The sequence below is a fragment of the Thamnophis sirtalis genome, unplaced genomic scaffold, assembly GCF_051295495.1.
Source record: "Thamnophis sirtalis isolate CommonGarterSnake01/CBP01778 unplaced genomic scaffold, rThaSir2_p1.2 scaffold_11, whole genome shotgun sequence".
In the NCBI taxonomy this organism is placed as follows: Eukaryota; Metazoa; Chordata; class Lepidosauria; order Squamata; family Natricidae; genus Thamnophis; species Thamnophis sirtalis.
Genome location: NW_028261391.1, coordinates 40202962 through 40227224, shown reverse-complemented (window position 1 = coordinate 40227224; position 24263 = coordinate 40202962). Strand labels below are relative to the sequence as shown.

The 24263-nt window shown below is 36.0% G+C and overlaps 1 protein-coding gene across 1 annotated transcript; it reads left to right on the top strand.

Annotated features, from left to right (window-relative positions):
* Nucleotides 1–391: 391 nt before the first annotated feature.
* Nucleotides 392–24006, top strand: UBE2G2 (ubiquitin conjugating enzyme E2 G2). Its single transcript, XM_014072942.2, has 6 exons — nt 392–550; nt 3440–3475; nt 3554–3599; nt 17608–17726; nt 21493–21633; nt 23373–24006. The coding sequence occupies exons 1-6, from the start codon at nt 508–510 to the stop codon at nt 23483–23485; spliced, it is 498 nt and encodes a 165-aa protein (XP_013928417.1). The 5' UTR covers nt 392–507; the 3' UTR covers nt 23486–24006.
* The last annotated feature ends 257 nt before the right edge of the window (nt 24007–24263 follow it).

Below are 24263 nucleotides of genomic sequence, written 5' to 3'. Positions count from 1 at the left end.
CTCATAGTAATTTCCGTGGGGAGGACTAGAAATTAGCCTCATTCAGAGGCGGGGAAGACTTCTTTCAAAAATACGAAGCGCCTGCCCTGTCTAGACACGCCTATTAAAGAAATATAAATATACGTCATGCTTCCTTATAGAGATAAGTGCATTGTGTAGAAGGGTATTTTTAGGATTCGCATATCAAATATCGAGACAGAAGGGAGGAAACATTTTTCTCCACGTCCGCAGTGAAACAGAATATATCTCTCAGTTGGTCCCAGTTCCGGCCTTTGCCCATAGCAACAACGTCTATGACATTGCTATGGATCACTCTACGCGTTTTGTAGCTCTGCATGCTGATTGCGAAGCGAGAGGGAGTAGACCTCGGTTGTGGTTGGTCCCGTTTTTTGTTTTTTTTTATGGTAAAAGCCGCCCGGAAGTAGCGCTTCGGACAAGCTAGGGAGAAAAATAACCAAAACGGCCAAGTTAGAAGGGCGGCCGGGCTTTCTCGAGGCTACCTGAGCCATGGCAGGCACGGCGCTCAAGCGCTTAATGGCGGAGTACAAGCGTGAGTAGTTAGCTTTTGTGTGCGGAAACAGAGAGATCGGGGTGGTTTGACTGCTTCTCAGGTGACGCCGGCTGTTTTTCTAGTCTGCTCATGCGTTGACTCTTCCTGGGCCCCTGGAAATTGTCCTTACGACGCTTTTGCCTGGCACGGGGGAGAAAAGGGGGTCGGGGGTTGCGTGTCTTACTATCGGCTGCTATGGGTGAGCAGGAGGCGGGCTGTCGCTCTTTGGCCTATCGCTCTTCTTTCAGATATCTCCCCCATCCCCAAATTTGCCAGGTCAAATTTTATACTAGGGCAATGTTTTTCAAACTTGACAATTTTAAAATGCGTAGACTTCAGCTCTCATAATACCCCAGCCAGCCTGTTGCCAAGGGTGAAAAAGATTGAACTGGGAAACAAAATAGAAGGCAGTGGGAGAATTAAGCCGGGAAAATCCAATGATTGCGCTTCTCAGCCCAGAAATTCTTTTTCCTGATCTGCTCAGGACTGGGGCGATTTAACACTAGAGGACAATATTCTTCTGCCTTTGAAATGAGTAATAGAATAAACGTCATTAGGTCAGAGCCACTTGGAAGATTTTAACCAGCTTGATTGCAACATTTGAGCCTGCAAGATACTGTGCGATGCTTTCAGATATCAGGAATTTAGATTAGGAATTAGGAATCAGATATCAGGAAGGTAGCAGGTGTTACTTTCTTTAAATGTAATTTTTTTGGTATACAAATTTATCTGAAAACTAGATAACCTATGAGATCATGAGTTTCACAACAGTAATGGGTCCTGGATGTTTTATGCATTCTTTAAGTTAGTGGATTTGATTAAAAAAAATATTGTGACATAATGCACCAGGAACAGGAGCTACTTCCAAACTACCTGTTAGCTTCCCCAATGACTTTAGTTTGTGGGAAGCTGGCAGGGAGTGTGGGAAAAAATAGTCATGCATATGAAAGCAGCAGACCATGGTGCTGCTACATGGCACTGCAGTGGTGCAGCAGGGGCCAATAAAAATCATCTGAAAATCCTTAAAATTTAAATTCCATGGGAATCATGAGTCCCTATTTTTGGACACGTACTGTAAGTTTATCCATTTGAGGTTCATAGAACAAATAAAGTGTTCTATAATACACTGTTTCAACCAACTGAAGGTTAAAAACAGATGTACAAGAGAGTTTTAATAGTGGCTGTTTTCTTTTTCATAAGGAAACAAATATGGGTTTGTCTGGATTAGTACAGTTCATTAACCATTTGGCAATGTTTTCTTATTGAATGTGTAAACTGGTTGTGGTTGTGAACTGCCTATGTTTAGGACAGCTTGAAATGGTAAATGTAGAAAAAGAAAGTGGCATTTCATATTAATCAACAAAGAGATTATTTCCATATTAACTGATCCTTAGAGTGTAAAGTATGGTGACTGAACCAGCAATGTTTCCTGATTCAGGATTGAACTACAGTGGTGAAGCTTATGTTTTGATTACAGAACAGTCTAGCCCAGTGGTTGGCAACCTTAAACACTCAAAGAGCCACAAAGGCCCTAACCGAAAGCCCCCATTCAGTCGGCTCCCCATGGGGGCTCCTCGTGGAGCCAGCTGGCAGTCCAGCTCCCCCACCATAGAGTCTCCTTCTAGCGCGGCATCCTTTTTCCTCTATCTGTCCTAACCTAAAGTCCTATCAATTGTGGAGCCAAACGGCAACAGGGAGCTGCAGCAGAGGAATGGAAGAGCCACATGCAGCTTCAAAGCTGTGGGTTGTTGACCCCTGGCCTAGCCTAAGATCAGCCCTTTCCATCTTTTCACTAAGTCTGAATCTTTGGAGAGTTTGTGTCTTTCACCATGTGTTCTAACTGTTCGTGACAAGTTCTTAAGTATATATGCACAAACAAAGTATATATATGTAAAAGCGATAATTCTAATAAGAAACAGTCTTTTATTGTTTCAGTGTCTTATTAAATAAACTAGAGCTAGGTAAATAAACTAGAAATAGCCTCCAGATGTTCTACTAATTTTTGGCAGCATAAACTCTTGTGAAGGATAATGGGAAATTTAGTCAAAAAATAATACCAGGAGAACTCTATATTAGCTATCTCTGAGATAAAAGGTAGAATGAAATTGACGAGTGCAATGAACTCTGTATATTGTAACCTTGTTCAGTCTTGCCTTGAAATGTGATTAACTTTAAATATCAGGACTTCATGAATGGCAGTCATGTATTCTATCAGTTAACCATTAATTCATATGTTTAAAGGGCCATGATGATTCAGTATAAAAAAGTCATAATTTAATGGTTGTTTGAATTTATGTAGCATCTTTTCCACTAGAGAGAGCAATAGCTCCTCTTTTCATTTTGGTTGGTGTCTCTCATTCTCTTTTTCACCTACCTTATTCCCCCCCCCCCCTAAAAATTATTGAGGAGCTAAATTTTTGGATGAAGATGAGACATTTGTTGTTAAAGATTTCACAGGAAATAGCAAATCTAATAATTATCAATTAACAATATGTATGATAGATACAAATTAATGGAAATGTCTTGTATGCTAAAAAAGATTGTTTTTTAACATAGATAACTTCAAAGAGAAAAAGCAGGAAGCTTTTCCAGAATTTTTCAAACTACACTGCCACTGTAATTGTACAATATGTGCATAATGAAGATTCAGTTTGTGCTCATTGCATCCCACTCTTTTATAAATGTATTTGGGAATGTCCTCTTAAAATGTGTATTGTTCACTTTTATAATACAGTTTTCCCTTTTTCTTATTTGACTATTATTACTAGGCAGAAATTATCAAGGTAATGTAATTTTCCTGGCCAACATCTTGGCCAATTTTGTTTTTATGTTCTGAAAAGTATGAAGTATAAATAAATTAATATTGAAAATGTTTATTCTTCATTTTAGAGTTGACTTTGAATCCTCCTGAAGGCATAGTAGCAGGTATGACATTCTATTTAAAAATATACCTGTATCTTGCAATTAGAAAGCCTATATTAACATAATATTTTTTTTAAATAGGGCCTATGAATGAAGAAAATTTCTTTGAGTGGGAAGCTTTGATAATGTAAGTTATTTGAATAGTGTACATTTAAATTATGGATGTACTTCCACTATTGAACATCGTAAATTAAAAAAAAATGACTTTGTGAATTTTCTAATAATCTTTTTTTTTTTTAAATATATTTTATTCAATTTTCACATTCCATTTGCAATCATTTATATACAGGGTATTCACTATAAGAAAAGAAAAAAAAAGAAAAAGGGAATAAAACGAACAAATAAAAAGGAAACACAACTCATCATTCACAACCCCACCTAACCCTTCCATCCTCCATACACCCCATCTACCCCCTCCAACTTTCCTTTCTCCCTCTAACACTCCCCTCCTACTTCCCTTTCCCCTCAAACCTTCCTTCTCCCCTTACTCCCCAGACACCCTCCTTACATTCCCCTTACTCCTTCCTTACTCCTCCCTCTTCTTTCCCTCTACCTCCCTCCTTGGTGTATGCCTTTATTCGAGTGTTGTTTGATCTGATAAAGGTAAAATGAACCAAGGAAAAAAAAAAGAAATAAAAAAAAGAACCACCGTATATAAATACATTCTTGTTCTTATTAAGACTATGTTAACACCCCCACCCCACCCCCCACAAATCCCCATCCCTAATCCTCCCGACTTCCCAGGGCCCACACCTGGCACTACCTTCTGTCTAAAATATCTTGTATACATATGGATTAAAAAATAAAAGTAATATATCAAAAGAAAAAAAAACAGAGAAAGAAAAAAAAAGAGAAAAAAGAAAAGAGAAAAGAAAAAAAAGAAAAAAAGGAAGAAGAAAAGAAAAAAAAAGAAACCACTCTTTGTGTTGATCTCAGCCCCCCATCTTTATCTATGCTTAAATAGTATAAATCATTCTATCTATATTTTATTCTCGTCTCTTACTTCTTTGCTATTTACCCCAACCTTCTGTAGGTGCTCCCGTTCCTCTTCCTAAACCTCATCCCTTCCGATAAAATTTAAGCAACGTGGTTCATGCCATATATTCAAATATAACTTTACAGACAAGTAGTCAAACTTTCCCTTCTAGTAAAATTTAAACAGCGTAAATGATCTTTCTTTACCCCCTTTTCAAACAGTAATTCGAAATAATCTAGCCAAGCTTCCCCTTCTTAGTAAAATTAAGCAGCGTAGATCAAATATTACTTTACACAGGAATCAATTTCTATCTTAAGATAATTCCAACCGACTTCCTCTTCTAATAGGGTTTAAATAACGTAATTTGTTCCACATGCATTTTACCCTCATCCCTTACTTGTCTGGTATTTTTCCCTTCAAATAAAAGTTAAATAGCATGGATCATTCCACATATTCAAATAATACTTTCAGCAAGAGTCAGTTAACCTTCTATTTTAAAGTAGTCCCTTCTAACAAAGTTTAAACAACATAAATCATTCCGCATTCTTTTTACACTTATCTTAAAATAATCCCAACCGGTTTTCTGTTCTAATAAGCTTTAAACAATGTAAATTTTACCCTCATCCCTTGCTTGTCTGATGTTTACCACAAATAACGTAGTTCATTCCACATGCATTTTACCCTCATCCCTTACTTGTCTGATATTTACCACTATCAAATTTATACTAGCATTTGTTTAAAATGTAACTCAGAGCGATTTCAACCAACTTTCCCTTCATATAAAAGTTAAATAGCATGGATCATTCCACATATTCAAATAATACTTTCAGCAAGAATCAGTTAACCTTCTATTTTAAAGTAGTCCCTTCTAACAAAGTTTAAACAACATAAATCATTCCGCATTCTTTTTACACTTATCTTAAGATAATCCCAACCGGCTTTCTGTTCTAATAAGCTTTAAACAACGTAAATTTTACCCTCATCCCTTGCTTGTCTGATGTTTACCACTATCAATTTTATGCTAACGTTAATTTAGAATCTAGCTCAAAGTAGTTTCACCCAGCTTTCCCTTCTGATAAAAATTAGTCCGCTTTTTCTACCGGAGAGAGGTCTCAAACCCCCATTCAGTCCTCAACTTTAGCAAGCATTTTGAAATGTCTAAATTCTCGATCTCCGTTTTTCTGCTTCTCCGAGGGAGGAGGGGCTACCCCCTCCATCTTGCAACCACATGGCCAGCCGCTCGGCTTCTCCTTCCGCTTGTCTCTCCACTCTTCCAAGCGCGTCAGGAAGTCCCGCCTTCAGAATCCTACAATAGAAATCTTGAGCCTCCGAAACAGAGTTAAGACGAAATCTTTGATTCTCAAATGTAACCGTGATACCGGCAGGGGCCTCCCATCTGTATCGAATCTGTTGACTCCTAAGCTCTTTAGTTAAAAAGGTGTAATCCCTTCTTGCTTTCAGCATCTGAAAAGGAATATCTTTGAAAACAATCAGGTCCTGGCCGTCAACTCGGAAACTGTTATTATGAAGCTTTTGCACAATCGCATTTCTAGATTCTTTTGTAGAGAAATGTATAATTATGTCCCTCGGGAGCTGTCGCTGTTCCGCTATCAATGAGTTCTGGCGATAGATTTTCCGAATCTGCCAATCAAAGTTAAGTCCCGGGCTTCCCAGCGCATGGCTGAAGGCTTCAGCAAAGGTCTGTTTCAAATTCTCTTGCTCCTTTTCACGGAATCCTCTGACTCTTATTGCAGATGCCTTCCTATTAAAATTTATCATCATAAGCTGTTCTTCGTTATTTCTAATTTTTTGTTGTAAAATTTGAATATTGGTAGTCAAATTAAAATTAGCCTTCTCCAGACTTTCCAATTTGTTCTCTATTTCAGCAGAGTAATCTGACAGGGCAGACACGGCTGCAAACGTATTCGCCTTCATTTGATTAACTTTAGATTTTAAATCATCATATAATTCCAATACAAATTCCCTAATTTCTTGCTTAAAGGCATTAAACATTTTAAAGAGATATTCCTGTGTTAAAAGTTCTCCAGCAGAGGGCATAGGAGGCAAAGGCTGTGTTTCCAGTAAAGATTCTTTAAATTCTTTAGACACATTTGTAGCAAGACGCTTCTTTGACTTGGGTGCCATAATAAATAAACAAGTAAGCAGAGCTTCGCTCCCCTCTATTTCCAAAGAAGAAGAATTAATTTTGTTAAGGAGCGGTCTGCAGGAAGATAAAACCGGCTAAGTACATCCAGTATCAATCATCCACGGAGAGAAATCGCCATTTTGAGGTCTATTTAGACAAAGAAGTCTCTAAGACGAATGGTGCTGGTATTTAAGATAGTAATGAAAGCATAAATCTCACAGGGGTGGGACCCGCCCGTATCAATTCTAGCTTGAAAAAACTTTGTTTTGTCCTGGGGGGGGCTAGCCTGTCTGGGGCTGCCAAAAAAAAAAGGCAGCTGAGAAGAACTGGCTGGAGATAGAAGCTCCGCTCCGGCTGGATCTAATCTCTTTCCACAGCCAAAAAAAAGAAAAAAGGCTGTGGCTTACGAATAGACCCTAGCCTACGGAGCTATCCTCCCTGCCCCTTTCTTAGCCAAAAAGGGGTGCTATCTATGATCTTATTTAGATATACAAACCAGATCTCTGAGGAGCTCGGTGGAGCCCTCCTCGGCAACAGGCCACGCCCCCAATTTTCTAATAATCTGAATGTCAAATTTTAGAATTCTTCTGGAACACTTCAAACCTTGTTTATCTGTCTATCCACATAAGTTACTATTATGCTTGCAAGTTTCTAGAGTTCTATAATGCACTAATTTTTGTCTTAATAAGAAAAGATTTTGTAAGCCATCGACAGTCGATGGCCCTAACAACTCTATATAAATAAATAATAAAATAGGCTTCGTTTTATTTGTTCATATATGTTTGCATTGGTCTCCTCTACAATGTCTGAAAGAATCTTCAATGTTTATAGTACGATAGAAGCATTATTATACCGGTAATAGTTTATATAGCATACAGGAACCCAAGATGAATTGTAGATATGAAGACACCAGTTATCTTCCTGGACAAATTTATAATGTGGAAGGAAAATTTCATTGAGCTGTTCTCTTTTACCTAATGCAATCATTGGGAAATGCAATTTTAATACAAAAAGATGAAATTACTTAGCAAATTTCTAATGCATAGTTTTTAATCTCTTATATTTTGCATCCCACCAGTTACTCAGTTTATTGTTATTAAAATAATGTGATGAATGATTTATGGTATTCCTCACTACAACTGCCTTCAGCAATGACCTAAGAGACAGGGAGCATGCTTTCTGCCATGTTCCAGCGTTCATGTTACATACAAACAGAGATTCAGTTTGTTTGGTGAAAAACTTTTATCTCCATCTAAGAAACAATGTGATCTGCTCTTTCAGGGAGGTGGTACAGTTCCATTCAAAACAGACTATCCATTTTTTTAAAATCAATCACACTTATATTTTGTCTGGATTAAATTTCAGCTTGTTCTTTTGTATTTATGCTATTATTGAACTTAGGCGACTCTGAAGGGTACCAATTGCTTTCTTAGAATGGGTTGGTGAGAGGAGTGGGTATCATTAGCATACTGGCGGAACTGTACTTCAAAGTTCCAGAGAATCATACAATACAATACAATAGCAGAGTTGGAAGGGACCTTGGAGGTCTTCTAGTCCAACCCACTGCTCAAGCAGGAGACCTTATATCATTTCAGACAAATGGTTGTCCAATCTCTTCTAAAAAGCATCCAGTGATGGACACCCACAACTTCTGGTGGCAATGGCTAATTGTCCTCACGGTCAGGAAATTTATCCTCAGTTCTAAGTTGCTTCTCTTGATTAGTTTCCACCCATTGCTTCTTGTTCTACCCTCAGGTGCCTTGGAGAATAGTTTGACTCCCTCTTCTTTGTGACAACCCCTGAGATATTGGAACACTGCTATCATGTTTCCCCTAGTCCTTCTTTTTCTTAAACTAGACACACCCAGTTACTGCAACCGTTTTTCATATGTTTTAGTTTCCAGTCCCCTAATCATCTTTGGTGCTCTTCTCTACACTCTTTCCAGAGTCTCCACATCTTTTCTATATCGTGGCGACCAAAACTGAATGCAGTATTCCAAGTGTGACCTTACCAAGGCATTATAAAGTGGTATTAACACTTCACGTGATCTTGATTCTAGCCCTCTGTTTATGCAGCCTGGAACTGTGTTGGCTTTTTTGGCAGTTGCTGCACACTGCTGGCTCATATTTAAATGGTTGTCCACTAGGACTTCAAGATCCCTTTCACAGTTACTACTGTTGAGCAAGGTACTACCTATACTGTACCTGTGCATTTCATTTTTGTTGCCTAAATGTAGAACCTTACTCTTTTCACCATTGAATTTCATTTTATTAGATAGTGCCCAATGTTTAAGTTTGTCAAGATCCTTCTGTATCTTAAGCCTATCTTCTGGATTGTTGCCTATTCCTGCCAGGGTACTCCACTGCATACTTCCCTCCATGTAGATGCAGTTCCATTGAGGACTACATGTTGAGTTCGGTTGGTCAGCCAGTTACGAATCCATCTGGTGGTGATGCTGTCTAACCCACATCCTTCTACTTTATCTAGTAGTAGGTTATGGTCTACCTTATCAAATGCCTTACTGAAGTCCAAGTAAACGATATCAACGGCATTCGTCTGGTCCACTAATTTTGTCACATCATCAAAGAATGCAATAAGATTAGTCTGGCATGATCTGTTTTTGACATACCCATGTTGGCTTTTGGCTATTACTTTGTTTGCTTCTAGGTGTTCACTAATTCGTTGCTTGATTATTTTTTCCAGAATCTTTCCTGGTATTGAGGTCAGGCTGATAGGTCTGTAGTTTCCTGGATCTATTTTTTTCTTCCTTTTCTGAAGATGGGAACCACATCAGCTCTTTTCCAGTCCTCTGATAGTTCCCTGGTGCTCCAGGATCTCTGAAAGATATAATTCAGTGGTTCTGAGATCTCGTCTGCCAGTTCCTTCAGAACCCTGGGGTGTAATCCATCTGGTCCTGGTGATTTTGAACTCATCTAGGGTAGACAGGTGCTCACTTACTGTTTCCTTCTCTATTTCAATTTGTGTTCCTAATCTGATTTTTATGGTGCTCTTTTTGAGAGGTTGGACTGTTTTATCCCTTTGTGTAAAGACAGATGCAAAACATGAGTTAAATAGTTCTGCTTTCTCCCTGTTCCTTGTCACCTTCTTGCCACTTTCTCCCAGCAATGGACCAATTGTTTCCTTAACTTTTTTCTTGTTTTTAATATGTTGGAAGAAGCCTTTTTTTGTTAATTTTTACTTTTGTGGCAAGCCTTTCTTCATTGTGAGCCTTAGGTTTCCTCACCTCATCTTTACAGGCTCGGGCTATTTACTGATATTCTGCCTTAGTTATGTCCCCCTTTTTCCACTTTTTATAGTTATCTATTTTGTCTTTAAATTTGTGAGAGAATTTTTTATGCAGCCATACTGGTTTCTTTTGGGAGCTGTTATTTTTCTTCTTCATTGGTATTGTGCTAGACTGGGCTTTTGTAATCTCATTTTTCAAAATTTCCCAAGCTTCTTCAGTTGTTTACCCCTTGAGGATTCTCATCCGTGGAATTCTTCCCAAGCTCTCTCTAAGTTTATTGAAATTAGCTCTCTTAAAGTCCAAGATTCTAGTTTGACTTTGTTCTACTATTTGTGTTTGCATAATGTTGAATTCCAATATTGCATGGTCACTTGCCCCCAGGGTTCCTGTGGCTTCAACACCACCTATCATTTCCTCTCTGTTAGTGAGAATTAAGTCCAATATGGCTGATCCCCTTGTTTCCTTCTCTACTTTTTGGGAAATAAAGTTGTCTGCTAGGTTTGTTGGATCTTCCACTTGGTGTCCAGAGTTTGTTTCCCAGTTGATGTCAGGGTAATTAAAATCTCCCATTACTATTGTGGTGTGCTTCCTACATACCTTAGATAGCCGACTAGCAAAAAGTTCATCTACTTCCTCTGCTTGGTTGGGTGGCCTGTAGTATAGACCTATAGCAATGTTATTTCCACCCCTAACCTTTAATATTGACCCAAATGCATTCAAGATAGTTCTCATCTTCTGTGGTTTCATGTAGATGTTGATTCTAATAGATAATATTGAACCTTGTAGCACAGAGTAGGTCAGTACTGTTTTACTGATTCAGACTTTCCAGATCCACTGCAAAATAATGTAATTAAAATCTTGCCCTGCTAAATGTTTCAGAAAAAATAATAAATTACAAATTTGAACTCTAAGTGATCTAGAAGGAATAACACATTTGTATTTCACAGGCATACCCTGTTTGGTTTTTTAAAATATTTTTTTTTATTTTCAAAACAAACACAACACATAAAATCTTCCTTCTTTACATACTGTAGAAAGTGTATCAGTTGGTTACAAAAGGCTTTCGTGCATCTCTTCCACAGTCATCAAGCATAATTCATATTAACTCAATTCATATTAACTCAAATATTTATACATGTTACCATTATCATACCTCCATTTTCATTTGACTATAATTGTTTAAATGTTCTTCATCATAAAATATACCAAGATTTAATACATAATCACATACTGGCATTTCATTTACTATTTTTAAAATCCTCCAATAACACTGAATCCTTATGTCCTATTCTAGCTAAACATCCATAATATTTAATAACAAAATTTTCTAATCCTTTCCAAATCACTGTTTACCATTTACATCCAGTTTTCTTATGTTGTATCCATATATGTATATACGTTGTTATCATTATCCCTCCTTTATTTGACTATATCCTGTAACATAACATTTCCCCCCGTAATAATCAAGACTTAACTGAATCTAACTTAATTCTTTTTTATTAACCTTTATATATAATCCAAAAGGATTTCTAATCTTCCTTTCATGGGTACCATGCAATATTCATATCCAATTATTACTTATCATAACACTACACATTGTATACATTATTATCTTTATCAATTATTTATTTAACTATATCTAGTGTCACTAAATTTCACTGTTTAACTAGTTTTAAATTATACTCTTCCATCTATCAGCCTGTGTCTTTCCAGTAGCAAAACAGTCTCATATCTTCTCCCATTTGTGGTGTCAGTCCTCTAATCATCTTCTTAATCAAATTTGTATGGACTCCATGTAGCAACTCCTTGCTTATAACGTCTCTCATGTAATTTCAATGCCCTTCTTCTGTTTCCTTAATCAGCTTATCTTTGATTGTCTGTAGTGTTATCAATGATGTTGCTAATGAAATTTCTCTCTTTAAATCTATAAATTCTTTTGTTTTTTCTTATTCTATGACTTGCCAACTGGGGTAGAGTTCCCCTCCATTTAATTCCTCTTTCAATATTCCACTCTTTCCATTTTCAGAGACAAGCCAATCACATAAATATCAGCAAATTTAATTTCTTTATAGTCATTTTCCTCTTCGATTTTTAGGATTCTATCCACCACTTTTTCCACTTGATAAACATTTCCAACTTCTTCATCATATTTTACTGTTAGATGCTCTAAGTCTTCCAACTTCTTCTCTGTCCTCTCAAATGTGTTTGATAATTTCTGTATTTCTAAGAATATCTTTTGCAGACTTAAAGTTTCTTTCTGCTGTTGAAGTTGTGCCATTATCTCCAGCTAAAAAAACACTGCTGCTCTAGCTTGGAAGGTTTTAACAAGATTAAGCATAGATTCACAATAAAATTTTATTTTCACTTTTCTCTGGTTAAAGATATATTTCAAAGGGACATCTGTATGCTTTTCTTCTTATCACTGTCTATAAACAAGCAGTGAGACCTTGGAGTGCCAAGCCAGGATAATCAGTGAGAAAAGTAAGAGTGTTTCGTTTCCAATATACAAACCTTCAGCCTCCGAGTAGCCGTGTTATTGTTGCAATTTTCTTTGTTTCTGATTTTTGAATGAGTTAGAAGAACACCCACAGTAATGAAAGAGGAGAATTTTAGTCCATAAGTTACAAAGAGTAATAAAAGGGGAAAAAATAGAAGAAGAAATCTTAATTCATTCGTTTTAAAAGGCTTGCATAAATTCTATCCATGAACATAGCATTTAAAAAGTAAAATAGCGCACTGTCCAAAACCATTCCAAACTTAATTCCGCCGCTTATTTCTTCTGTTCTCCAATTTAAATTAACTTTAAGTTTTTTATAGGCAGTCTCTTTTAAAATGGTAAAAATTCCTCACCAGCTGGAAACACTTTCTCTTTCCGTATCCTTCCGTTTTGGAGCCGCCCCGACTTCATCAACCTAATGGCTGGATTTTTTGTCGCCAGCTTGAAGAACTTCTCTTGGATCGATCAGGGATTTTGCGATGTCCCTGAGATAAGCAAGACGTATTCTTCTTGTTCACCATCTCTGCGGGATGGTTTAGGTCCGATTGGACCACCCAGCGACAAAAGTATCGGCAGCGGTCTCGGAGCATCAAGATCGCACGACCGTATCGTCACGACATTGGCTCCTCCTCCACCCTGTTTAGTTTTTGACTAGGACATTCACCAAGTTAAAACAGTTTCAGTGCCATGCCAACATCATCATGACTGGCTGGAGGATGGTTCATCAGCAGTATTTCTACCTTTTTTGGCCATTCAAATGCAACAACATGCACTCACAAATAGTGGACTGGTGGATGGAGTACATGGTCAACAAGAATTCATATAAAGTAAGGCTTTTGGAAGCATTTAGAAGAGATGGCTATGGAGATTCTGAGTCATCTGGGTCTTCTTCAGAATTGAAGAAGCTTCTTGGATGAGAAGCAAAACATTTTCAAGAAAAAACAAAAAGTCCAATTGCCTCTTGAAAAAACACTTTTGGAATTTAGAAGAGATGTTTTGGAAAGAATGGGAGTGCGAACAAAGTAGCTTTCTTTGAAGCATTAAAGCCATGTTTTTTGCAAGACTCAAATTGATGCTTCAGAAAAACATCCTGGCTTTCTCCATTTGCTAGGAATAAAGAGTTATTTGGTGAGTTATTCTCATTCGGTGAGGCAGCAATGCTATCTGAGAGATACAGTCTTGGGAGGTTTGATCTGCAAGCAGGGAAACCTCCTGATGGTGCAACACATTGTTTTCCCATCTTCAACTTTCTGAAAGAGGTTGATAGAGGGGGGAGAGACCTCTTGGACATTTGCTCTGCAGTAATAATAATGTTAAACAAATTGTAAGGATCAGAAAGATTTGCAGTCACAGGTTTTCTTTTTGGAAATGTATTTTCCCCTTGGCATTTGACTTTTTTGTTGACTTTTGTATTTGTGGGGCTTTAAAATTGCACAAATGCAATATATTATAGAAATACTAAAATAAATTAAATATCATAATTAAGTAACTGACCTGCACAATCAAATCAAATCTCTATTATGGTCAAAGGCCAATATAAAGAGAATGGAGTACAATCAATTTAAAGACCTATAGACCATGTTTTTCAACCTTGGAAACTTTATGATGGCTGGACTACAACTCCCAGAATTCCCTAGCCAGCATGGGTTTAGCAACCTTAGCAACTTTAAGATTGGTGGACTTCAACACCCAGAATTCCCTAGGCAGCATGGCAGTTAGCAAGCTTAGAAATTTTAAGGTGGGTGGACTTCAACTATGGCTGGGAAAATTCTGTTGAAATCCACCCATCTTAAAGTTGCTAAGGTTGAGAAACATTGGCATAGACAATACATCAGACTCTAAAAATATTCATAATGATAAAAAGCTAAAAATCTTCAATAGAAATATAAAAAGTTCTTCACACAGTTCATTTATTATTGTTACAATACTATGTTTACAACACTAAATAGGAATATATATAACTTGCATAAAAACTATATAGTTTTTAAAAAAACAAAACTATTGTAGAAGTGGTCCTTGACTTATGACCACAACTGGGCCACAAATTTCCATTGCTATGCAAGGCGGTTGTTAAGTGAGTTACATTCCATTTTATGACATTTTTGCCACAGTTGTTAAGCAAATCATGTGGTCATTAAGCACATATGGGTTTCCCCATTGACTTTGCTTGTCTGCTGGCTAGGAAGGTAACCAATAGTGATACATGCTCCTGGACAGTATTACAACAGTCATAAATATATGCCAGTTGCCAGGTACCTGAATTTTGATCATGTGACCATGTGCCATTGTAACTTTAAACGGTCAGTAAACAAATACAAGTCAAAGACTATCTGTAATAACTTACTTGAAATAATTTCCAAAATATGAAAAAAAAAATCATGCAGAGTTGCTGTTGATCATTTGCTTAATAATTTGTTTCTTCCATATCTAATAAACAATGCTTGTTTAAAGTATTTAGAATCTCATGCAAGTGTCTAAAGCATACAAATAACCATCTTTCTTCCAACAAATGAATTAATTTGTCTATTAAATTATATTATGATTATGAATACTGTTATATGCAAATAAATTCATTGAATTATATGCAGGCTAAAATGTTTTTTCTATTTCTTATCAGAATATCTTAGATTTGGAATTGATGATTTGTTTACATCTTAGTGTTTATTATCATAACAATATAGGCACTGGTCATTGTTTGGTTTAGCCTACAGCTAATTTTTAAAATAATAAGTACAACTTTAATCCAAAGGTTTAAAGATATGTAAAGATATATCCAAAGGTTATCTAGATACGTAATTATATGTTTTAGTTTTTATGATATGTGAGTTTGTTTCAACTTGGAATTCCCCTTTGTGCTTTAGGAAGTGGAAGGGGTGGGATAAAATGAAAACAGAAGAAATAAGCTTCCTATAAATATAAAACACTGATTATCTCATTAACTGACTTCATGTAAATGTTTGCCTATTTAAGTATATCATTGCACGAACATTCTCCACCTTTTTATTTTCTTTAGCAATATTTTAACGTTGTTTAATGCCAGTTGTAGTCAAATGTTTTGTGTATATTCCAGGATACATGTATTATTTGATGACTGCATAAAACTAATATTCTGAGGTGTTCCACTTTGTCTCTTGATATTTAAGATGAAATTATTGACTTATCATGAAAATTCTTGCAATTCATTTTTTTACATTAAAAATAATTTATTGTGAAACTCCAGTTATTGACTTCGAGGATGTGAGGGATACCCCTCCTAAAGAGATGGAAACAAACTGCAGACAGTTGGTCCAAAAACTACCCTTTTAGTTTTTTAGAAGGATTTACAAAATGCATGTTAAATATAAAAATAATATAAGATAATATTTATGTGAAATGATCAATATTTCTACCACATAAATTTAGTTTTAAGCAAGATCTTCTACTTGAATCAGGGGTGGGTTGCTGCTGGTTTTATTCTTAGTTTGCAATGCGCACGTAGCTTAGTTCGCTCTTGTGTGTGCAAGATGCACGCTGCGCAGGCATGCACTATTCAATGTAAATTGATCTTCACATATGTGCAGAACAACTTACAGTGAACTGCGTATGCGCAGTCACTAAAAAATAAAATCATAGGGGGCGTGGCAGGCCTGGGTCACTGCCTGTTCTGCAACCCAGGCCTGAATTCTACTACTGGTTCGGCTGAACCAGGAGCAACCCACCACTGACTTGAATGAATACTGTAGTAAGATTCTATCACATATCAATTTCATTTTCAAGTGATGAAATTTCAGCGTATGAAATAATTGCAAACTACAACTTCAGTTGAGGTTAGGTTTTTTTCCTTTCTATTTTGCTTTTGTGTAGTGGGCCAAGCTAGAATACAATAACATTAAATAACATAAAGTAGAAAATCCCAAATTGCTTAGTGTGCAGAAGCCTATATTCCATGCCTGGCTGCAATGTAATACTCTTTTGTTATTTAAAATGTTTTAAATTGCAGCTTTTGACACCTTTGTCCATGTTGAATAAACAGTGTGTTCAAAGCAGCATTTTCAGTACTTGCTAGCAATATTTCTTGACGTGCAGGTACTAAAATTTGGAACATGCCTTGGAGACAGATTGAATTCAATTAAATAAACACACCCTAGCAATTATGTAGTGTTGTGACCTTCCTTATAACTTAAATGTACAAGCTTTGATTTCTCAGCCCTTCAGCTTTTTGTTTTAGGGTAGGGGTAATGAATGTGGGAAAGGTTAGCCTAAATTTCTTTAGGCTTCTTTCTTGAAATAAAATAATCTGATGAAATTGGTGTAGATTTACTGTAAGGACTGTTTAGTGCAGAACTGTTGTGCTGTGACTATTAACTGATAATGTAATGCAGGATGATCGGTAGGGAGCAGAGACTTGCTATATTTTTAAATAATTTCTGTTATATGGATTTTATTTAAATGTGTACTTCAGATTTGGCAAAAGCTAAAATTGAGAGAATTCAGTAAAAGTTCAAATCTAAGCACTTCCAAAGTTATCTTAATGTTTCAGAATTTCACTAAAACATATAATTTTTATTAACATAATTAACAATATAAAGATGGTTCCAGCTAAGAAACTTATGAGTTTTATATCACTAGTCCTAGCCATATTTGAATAACAGGAGTTTTGTACTTTAGAGAAGCTGCGTTTATTTAAATCATGCATATTGTCTTTGGATAACTGGGTTTTCACTAGTTAGGTCAACTCTTTCCTAATATTTAGATAGCCAGCTTTATTTTTTAAGAAATAAAAGTAAAAATTTATGGTATCGTATGCAAGTTAGGAGACTTCTCATTTGCATCTAACTGTAACAAATATGTTACATATTTAGGATCTAATATTCTTATCCCCAAGCACTTCATTTCACAATCAGAATGATTCTTTTCAAGGATGAAATACTGGTAAGTTGGAAGGGCATTGTCATACTTTTGGTAAAGTTTGAATAGGATGTTTTACAGCTAGAATATTTTGCCATTGAAACAGTTTGTATGCCTGTAGTACATATCTTCTTTCTCAGTTAGTGGCACAGTAGAGCAGGTATTCATTAATGTTTTTTTCTTATTTCAAGTTGGAAATGAATTTCACTATTATGGTTAAATGAAAACAGACCTTAATTTTAATACACAGTAAAGCTTTGAAATTCTACAGATCCTACATAATCCATTTGTGTGTGCCTAATTTAATATTTGTTTATTTAAAAGTATTAAATAGCCCCAGACTTTAAAAAGCTTATTTGTTTATTTATTTATTTGCTTCTAGGGGACCAGAAGAGACGTGTTTTGAGTATGGAGTTTTTCCTGCTATTCTGAGTTTTCCTCTTGATTATCCTTTAAGTCCTCCAAAGATGAGATTCACATGTGAAATGTTTCATCCTAACAGTAAGTTTTGGCAGTAGATGATGCACTGTGTTTTCATATCAATAAAAAACCCTATTAAGTCTATGTAATCTAGTATTATTCATTTAGCCTTTCTCCCCTAGATTATGGGGATTCTTAAAAAAGAATCCTTTTTTAAATGAGCTTTTTCAACACCAATTAGGGTATAGGTTTTAAATTATTTACTTTTTTTAGGATTTTGCTTAACTGTTTTGCTCACATTTAATTGATAAGTAATTCTGTACTTGTAAATTCATTTTTGTTATGAATTAAATAGATTTTTAATCTTAGGGACTGCATCTATCCAACAGTTGATAATATTTTTCTCTTTGATGAGCAGCATACAGAGATGTGGAATGAAAGTTATGTAACACCTGACTGTACTTCAGAATACTTTTTCTAAACCAAGATCTAATTCCACAAGTGAACTAGGCTGAAGACTTTTTTTAAAAATAGTAAATATATTACATATTTATCATAGAGTGAGTTTGGTCTAGTTTTAAGGCACTAGGTTAGAAACAAAAAAACTATGAGTTCTAATCCTTCCTTAGGCATGAAAACCAGCTGAGAGAGAATCAGTCTCTCTGTGTTTGACACCTAACAACTCTTGACAACTCTCCATGTTGACACCTAAAAGGATAGCACTCTCCTGAAAGAGCAGAATCATGAGTTGTAGGTCCTCCTAGATCAGTGATGGCGAAGCTTTTTCACCTCAGGTGCCAAAATGACGCATGTGTGCGCTATTGCATGTACTCGCGTGCCCACCCCCATAATTTAATGCTTTCTGCGCCATGCCCCCTTGCGCATGCACATGTGCCCCCACCCCCGGTGCTGCCCTGTGCATGCGCACACAGTTTTCTTGGAGCACGGGGAGGGCAAAAACGAACTCCCCCATCTCCCGGAGGCCCTCCTGAGGCCGGAAACGACCTGTTTTCCAACTTCCGGTGGGCCCAGTAGGCCTGTTTTTTGCTCTTCCCAGGCTCCAGAAGTTTTCTAGGAACCTAGAGGGGACAAAAAAATGACCCAACGTGCAAACTGGAAGTTCGGGAATGGACTTCTGTGTTGCCCGTTAGGCCGTTTTTCTCCCTCCAGAGGCTTCAGGAGGCTTCTCTGAAAATGACCAAAAATCAGCTGGCCAGCATGAATAATCTCTCTAGAAATTAAGCTGGCACTCACTGTCAGCATTCCAAGTATCATGCAGAATTAAATCAGAGTTCAAGGCAAAACGATCCTTAAAGTTCCAATTTAATAAGACATCTTGGCACATCTGTGGAATCCCAATTCTGGAAGTTAAATAGGATTCCCGGCCAGTTGAAAGTTCATGATCTTGTCCCCACACCCACAAATCCATCACATGATCCAATCTTCTTCTTCCACGCTGGCATCTCCACCCAGCTGGTTCCGGTCAGGTGCAGAGGTGCGGAGACAAAAGATGACCTTCGGCTTCTAGAAAAGAATGACAACAACACATTCCACAATTCTACTCCTTTCTATTCCCCCTTCCCAACTACTACACCAATGAAACAGCACAATGAAAAAATAGAGAGAGTGTGGCAGGCCAAAGATCCCAAAAGGGATACAACTGCAGGCTTGACACTCACATTGTTAGGTTTCTGCAAGGCAAGCTGTTCCAGAGAGCTGTGGAACTGAACGCCTACCACTCCACATACTGCAGTACAGCATATTTTTGCTTTTTTGATGTAAACCCATAAGTTGTTTATACTAATAATATATGAAAACAATAAAAACAGTAATATCAACTATTATATAACATCATAATAACTATTAAACACAACATCATTGTATATATAAAAATAATTTTTGAAATTCCCTTTTCATCCTATAGCTTGTATGTGTCAGCCTCAATCTTAGGTCTTCTACCAGTGCCTTGGGAGTTGAGGGCTTTGCATAATACCTTAGCTGTTTGTAGCACTGCACTCTTCTAGATAAAGAACTCTTACGTTCCTGGGATCTTCTGGAACCACTCTTCCAGCTTAGGAATCACATCCTGTCACTACTAGGACCACTTTGATCTTTACTTTCCACGTTGTCTCTAGTTCCTTCTTCAGACCCTGGTGTTGGATGGATGGATGGAAGGAGAGAACGAGAGAGACATATTCTTAGAAAATATATTGAAACTTTATAATGTGACATCTTTACCTGCTGTGGTTATATTGCCTCCATAGAAAACTATAGTAATCTTTCAAAGTTTTCTTTTCCTTTTTCTGAAATTTGGCTGTAGCATTTAGCTTTAGGCAAGTAGTGTAAGCCAGCTAGAGTTGTACTAGGTTAGTGGCCATTCAGATATTTTAAATAAATAATTAAAAGGGAAGCACCCAGGTTTTTTTATGTATTAAATTTCTAGGCCTTCGTTTATTTTAAATTTTATCCTAGGGCTATGAAAAAGGAGTAAACATATCAGATTAAATATAGCAATTAACAGTTTGCAGTTACACAATAGTATAAAAGTTAGATAATATTAAATTTGAAACCTGGAAAATGCATTTTCCCCAGGATTCAGGAATTTCAAAAGCAATATTTATTTACCGTTTGGTCTTCCCTCAATGCCAGAATCAAACAATACAATACAATACAATAGCAGAGTTGGAAGGGACCTTGGAGGTCTTCTAGTCCAACCCCCTGGCTAAACAAATAGTACCACAGAAAAATACAAGAGTGGTTATTAGAATTATTGGAAATTTCTGTTGGACTATGTGTCAATATGGTCACTAGCACTTGAACTTGACTGAAGGGAGACTTTATTATTAATATTCAAAATATAAACAAGAATGATAAACATCTTGCATGTTGCATTCACTTCTAGTTGCTATAGGCATCAAGCATGTTCAATTGGACTTTTCATTGAGATTTAGTTTTACAGTGTGAACCCTTAATTCTTAATTTTAGCAAACAATGTATTTCAACATATATTTTGATTTTAGCTAATACTATTTTGTGAATGTTACTAAAAACAAAGACAATACACAACATAAACATTAGAAGAACATTAGACATTAATAATTGTTCTATCCCATTTATAAACTCCCAGATGTAATTTATTTTAAGGAAAATCATTTCCAGAATGAACTCAGTTCTAATGATTTTAGTCAGTTTTCTTGGGAGCAGTATAGAAGTATCATCACCTTCTTCCAACATGTTTTTGACACTTCATTCTAGCCTACAGCCATGGTTTTCCTTGGTATTCTCTGATTCAGATACCATATGCACCAGGCCTGACCCTGTTTAATTTTCAAGCCCAGACTAGATCACCAAATTGCTACTATTTACTGAAGCTAACTTATTTTAAATGCAGCCATAATTTTTCAAAGCCAATTCTACACTTATTAACTCATAAAGACAGAGCTTCCCTCTTTTTTGTTGATATCTTGATATTTTATGATGAAACTGGTATTTGCCCCAGTACATTTCCCTGTCTTGCATTCTTCTTTTATCTGTCAACTTTATTAATCCTATAAACAGCTACTTAGCTATAAATTACTATAATGCCATTCTCTGACAAAAAATGAAAATATATAGGAAAGCTATAGTGATGTTTAACTCCAGCCTACAGAAAACTAGATTAGAATTGAAAGAGTATATAATTGCTGTCAGATTTCTCAACAAATGTGTTAGATTTCCATCCTTGATGGTAAAACTCTTTTGGTGTTGTTAACGTAGTCTCAAAATACAGTTTTGTTAACAATTTTTATTGAATCAATATTGCACTAACTTGAAAAATGCTTCCCATTTTATTGTCTAATATTCTCAGTTTATCCAGATGGGAGAGTTTGCATTTCCATTCTTCATGCTCCTGGAGATGATCCAATGGGCTATGAGAGCAGTGCAGAACGATGGAGTCCTGTGCAAAGTGTGGAGAAGATCCTCTTGTCAGTGGTTAGCATGCTAGCAGGTATGAGAAAGGATGGCATTCGTAGAGACAGCAGTGAAGATAAAACACAAATTACTAGACTTTCCTAGAACGTTTGATCTCCCAAGTTGTTCAATCTAGATCAGTGTTTCTCAACCTTGGCTACTTGAAGATGTCTGGACTTCAACTCCCAGAATTCCCCAGCCAGCGAGTTGGAAGTTGAAGTCCAGACATCTTCAAGTGGCCAAGGTTGAGAAACACTGATCTAGATAAATGGGTACACAGTTGGTCTCAGTAATGCTAGGCACTACGAAGAATTAATATGAAGGGTTTTTTTTGCTAAGCTGCTTGAAGGCCACGTTTAAAGGGCCATTCTTGAAAGTTAAGGAACTAATTAAGAAACTTTTTATTTTAGATATTTGGTTCTGGCTTATATTGCAAAGTGACACAAAATTAATAGAAATATTTTATTATTTTCTCAATGCTTTTCATCAAAAATATAAATATAGATTTAAATATTAAAAATACAATTGATTAAAGTAATTAAAATAAATAATGAAGACAGATTTTAAAATCCAATATATAGGTGAATAGGTATATGTTCAATTTTCAGCAAAGACATTCCATAATGAAGCTTACCTAATTGCTTATTTCACACAATTCATACGATTATGGAAAATACTCATATTAGAATCATAGTTACATGGCTCTACTATGACAACGGGCAAACTTGAGTAGTCCAATATGAAAATAATATTGTTACTGAGGTATTTTGGAGTCTTATAAATTAACAAAATCTTATTAAAAATCACTCAGTAGCCCAGGGTGTCAAAATGGCGGCCCATGGGCCAGATGTGCCACACATAGGCTCATATTTGATACCCATGCAGTAGCCTGTTATATACTTTAATATTGAGGCTACCATTGCATGTTATATTATTCTGGCAAAGATATTGCTGTCTAGGGGAGTTTATAGTTGTCATATTAGCCAAAGTAATGGCTATTCGGTCCTCCTTTCAGCAATATGGCTGATTCTGAGCAGACCCATTCAGAAATGTTGGAATTCTGTAGTGACTACAGTAGAACACACTCTTGATTTCAACAGGATTCAACTCCACCTTCTTTGTCTTTATCCACACACTACTTCAGGAAGATCCATTTTTTTTTTCTAAATCTTTTCCTGGTAGTATGGATTTTTTTTCATTCCTTACACATACATTTCTCCATGGATACTAATATTTCAGTTAATATTCACTTAATAGTCTGCTTGTTCATGATGGGAATAGGACAAATATTTAAAATTAAAGATCTTTCCATTCTCATATTATTTGTGCACAATCAGAACTTACAGGGAGTTATTTAAGTAGATCATGTGCCTCTTTAAGTGGTTTAAAAGAAATATCAAGGCATTTTCAGGAAACTACAGTCTAAAGTTTCCTTTTTCTCCTTACATGTGATGTAGGAAGATAGATATAAACATATGAAATCAAATACCATGATCACTTGCAATGCCAAGACATAGTATGGCATGGGACCTGAATCAAAATTAAAATAAATTTATGTAGTTGCTAAAAAAGAAGATTCTGATAGCTTATATTTGTTGTGACTGGAGTTATTATACTCTATACTTTTGGAACAATACATGAAATGGAATAAATTTTAGAATTCTTGACCTTATGTTTTACTTCAGTGTGTGTGCTTCTTTTAATGAGAAACACTGTAAGCAAATATTATTACTGTATTTTCACCTGTTGATCAGTCTTTTGTTTTTCCCACTTTAGAACCAAATGATGAAAGTGGAGCCAATGTGGATGCTTCTAAAATGTGGCGAGAAGACCGAGAACAGTTCAACAAAATAGCCAAACAAATTGTCCAGAAATCACTTGGTCTTTAAAAAAATTCAAACAAAACACCTGAAAGATCTTGACAATCTTCCTGTTGAACATTTTATAGACAGAGGCTGATAGCAGAACTCTGAATTGGTACCAAAAAACAAATCTTGCAAAACTATTCATGAATTTTTGCTCCTCTCTGTATATAAGCATGCATCAATCCTTTTACACTTTGGAAGAAAAATCTTTCTCAATTTAAGACATACCAATAGATGGGATGCAAGTACTGTAGAACTGTAATCAGTTTCCATTAGTAAAAACTTAAGTCTCGGCAATTATATCTGTAATATCATATTATCTTTCATCACAGTACCATTCACCCTTGTGAGTAGTAGGATTGATATGATCTGGGAATATCTTACTACTTAGAAAAATATTGAAATATTGTTAGTGGAAGCTATATGTCACCAATGAGAATTATCCTTTTAAGGATTATTATTTACATAATTTCATTTAACTAAAAAAAGAATGTTGATCATCAAAATGTTACACAATAAAGTGAACTATCTTTGTCCTGGGAAAAGAGTGGTCAGTGTAATCTTACTTTCTGTTATAGCATTCTGCTTGCCTAAATTAAAAACGTGATTGGACATGAAGATATTCGACAGGAATATATTTCCTTCTGAAACTGAAGAAATTGAACTTAATATAACTCCTATAAACTCAGTGTTAGTTGAACAATCATTAGTCATATAGAAATATTTGATTTCTCTGATAGCAAGCCCCACCCATGATATTTACAAGAAATAATAAAGTGATGTATGACAGAAGACCATTTTT

Excerpts from the sequence above, each read along its gene's own strand:
- UBE2G2 (XM_014072942.2), top strand. The coding sequence starts at position 508 with ATGGCAGGCACGGCGCTCAAGCGCTTAATGGCGGAGTACAAGC. Across the intron at positions 3,476-3,553 it reads TCCTGAAGGCATAGTAGCAG|GGCCTATGAATGAAGAAAAT; the intron begins GTATGACATTCT and ends TTTTTTAAATAG. Across the intron at positions 17,727-21,492 it reads TGAAATGTTTCATCCTAACA|TTTATCCAGATGGGAGAGTT; the intron begins GTAAGTTTTGGC and ends TAATATTCTCAG.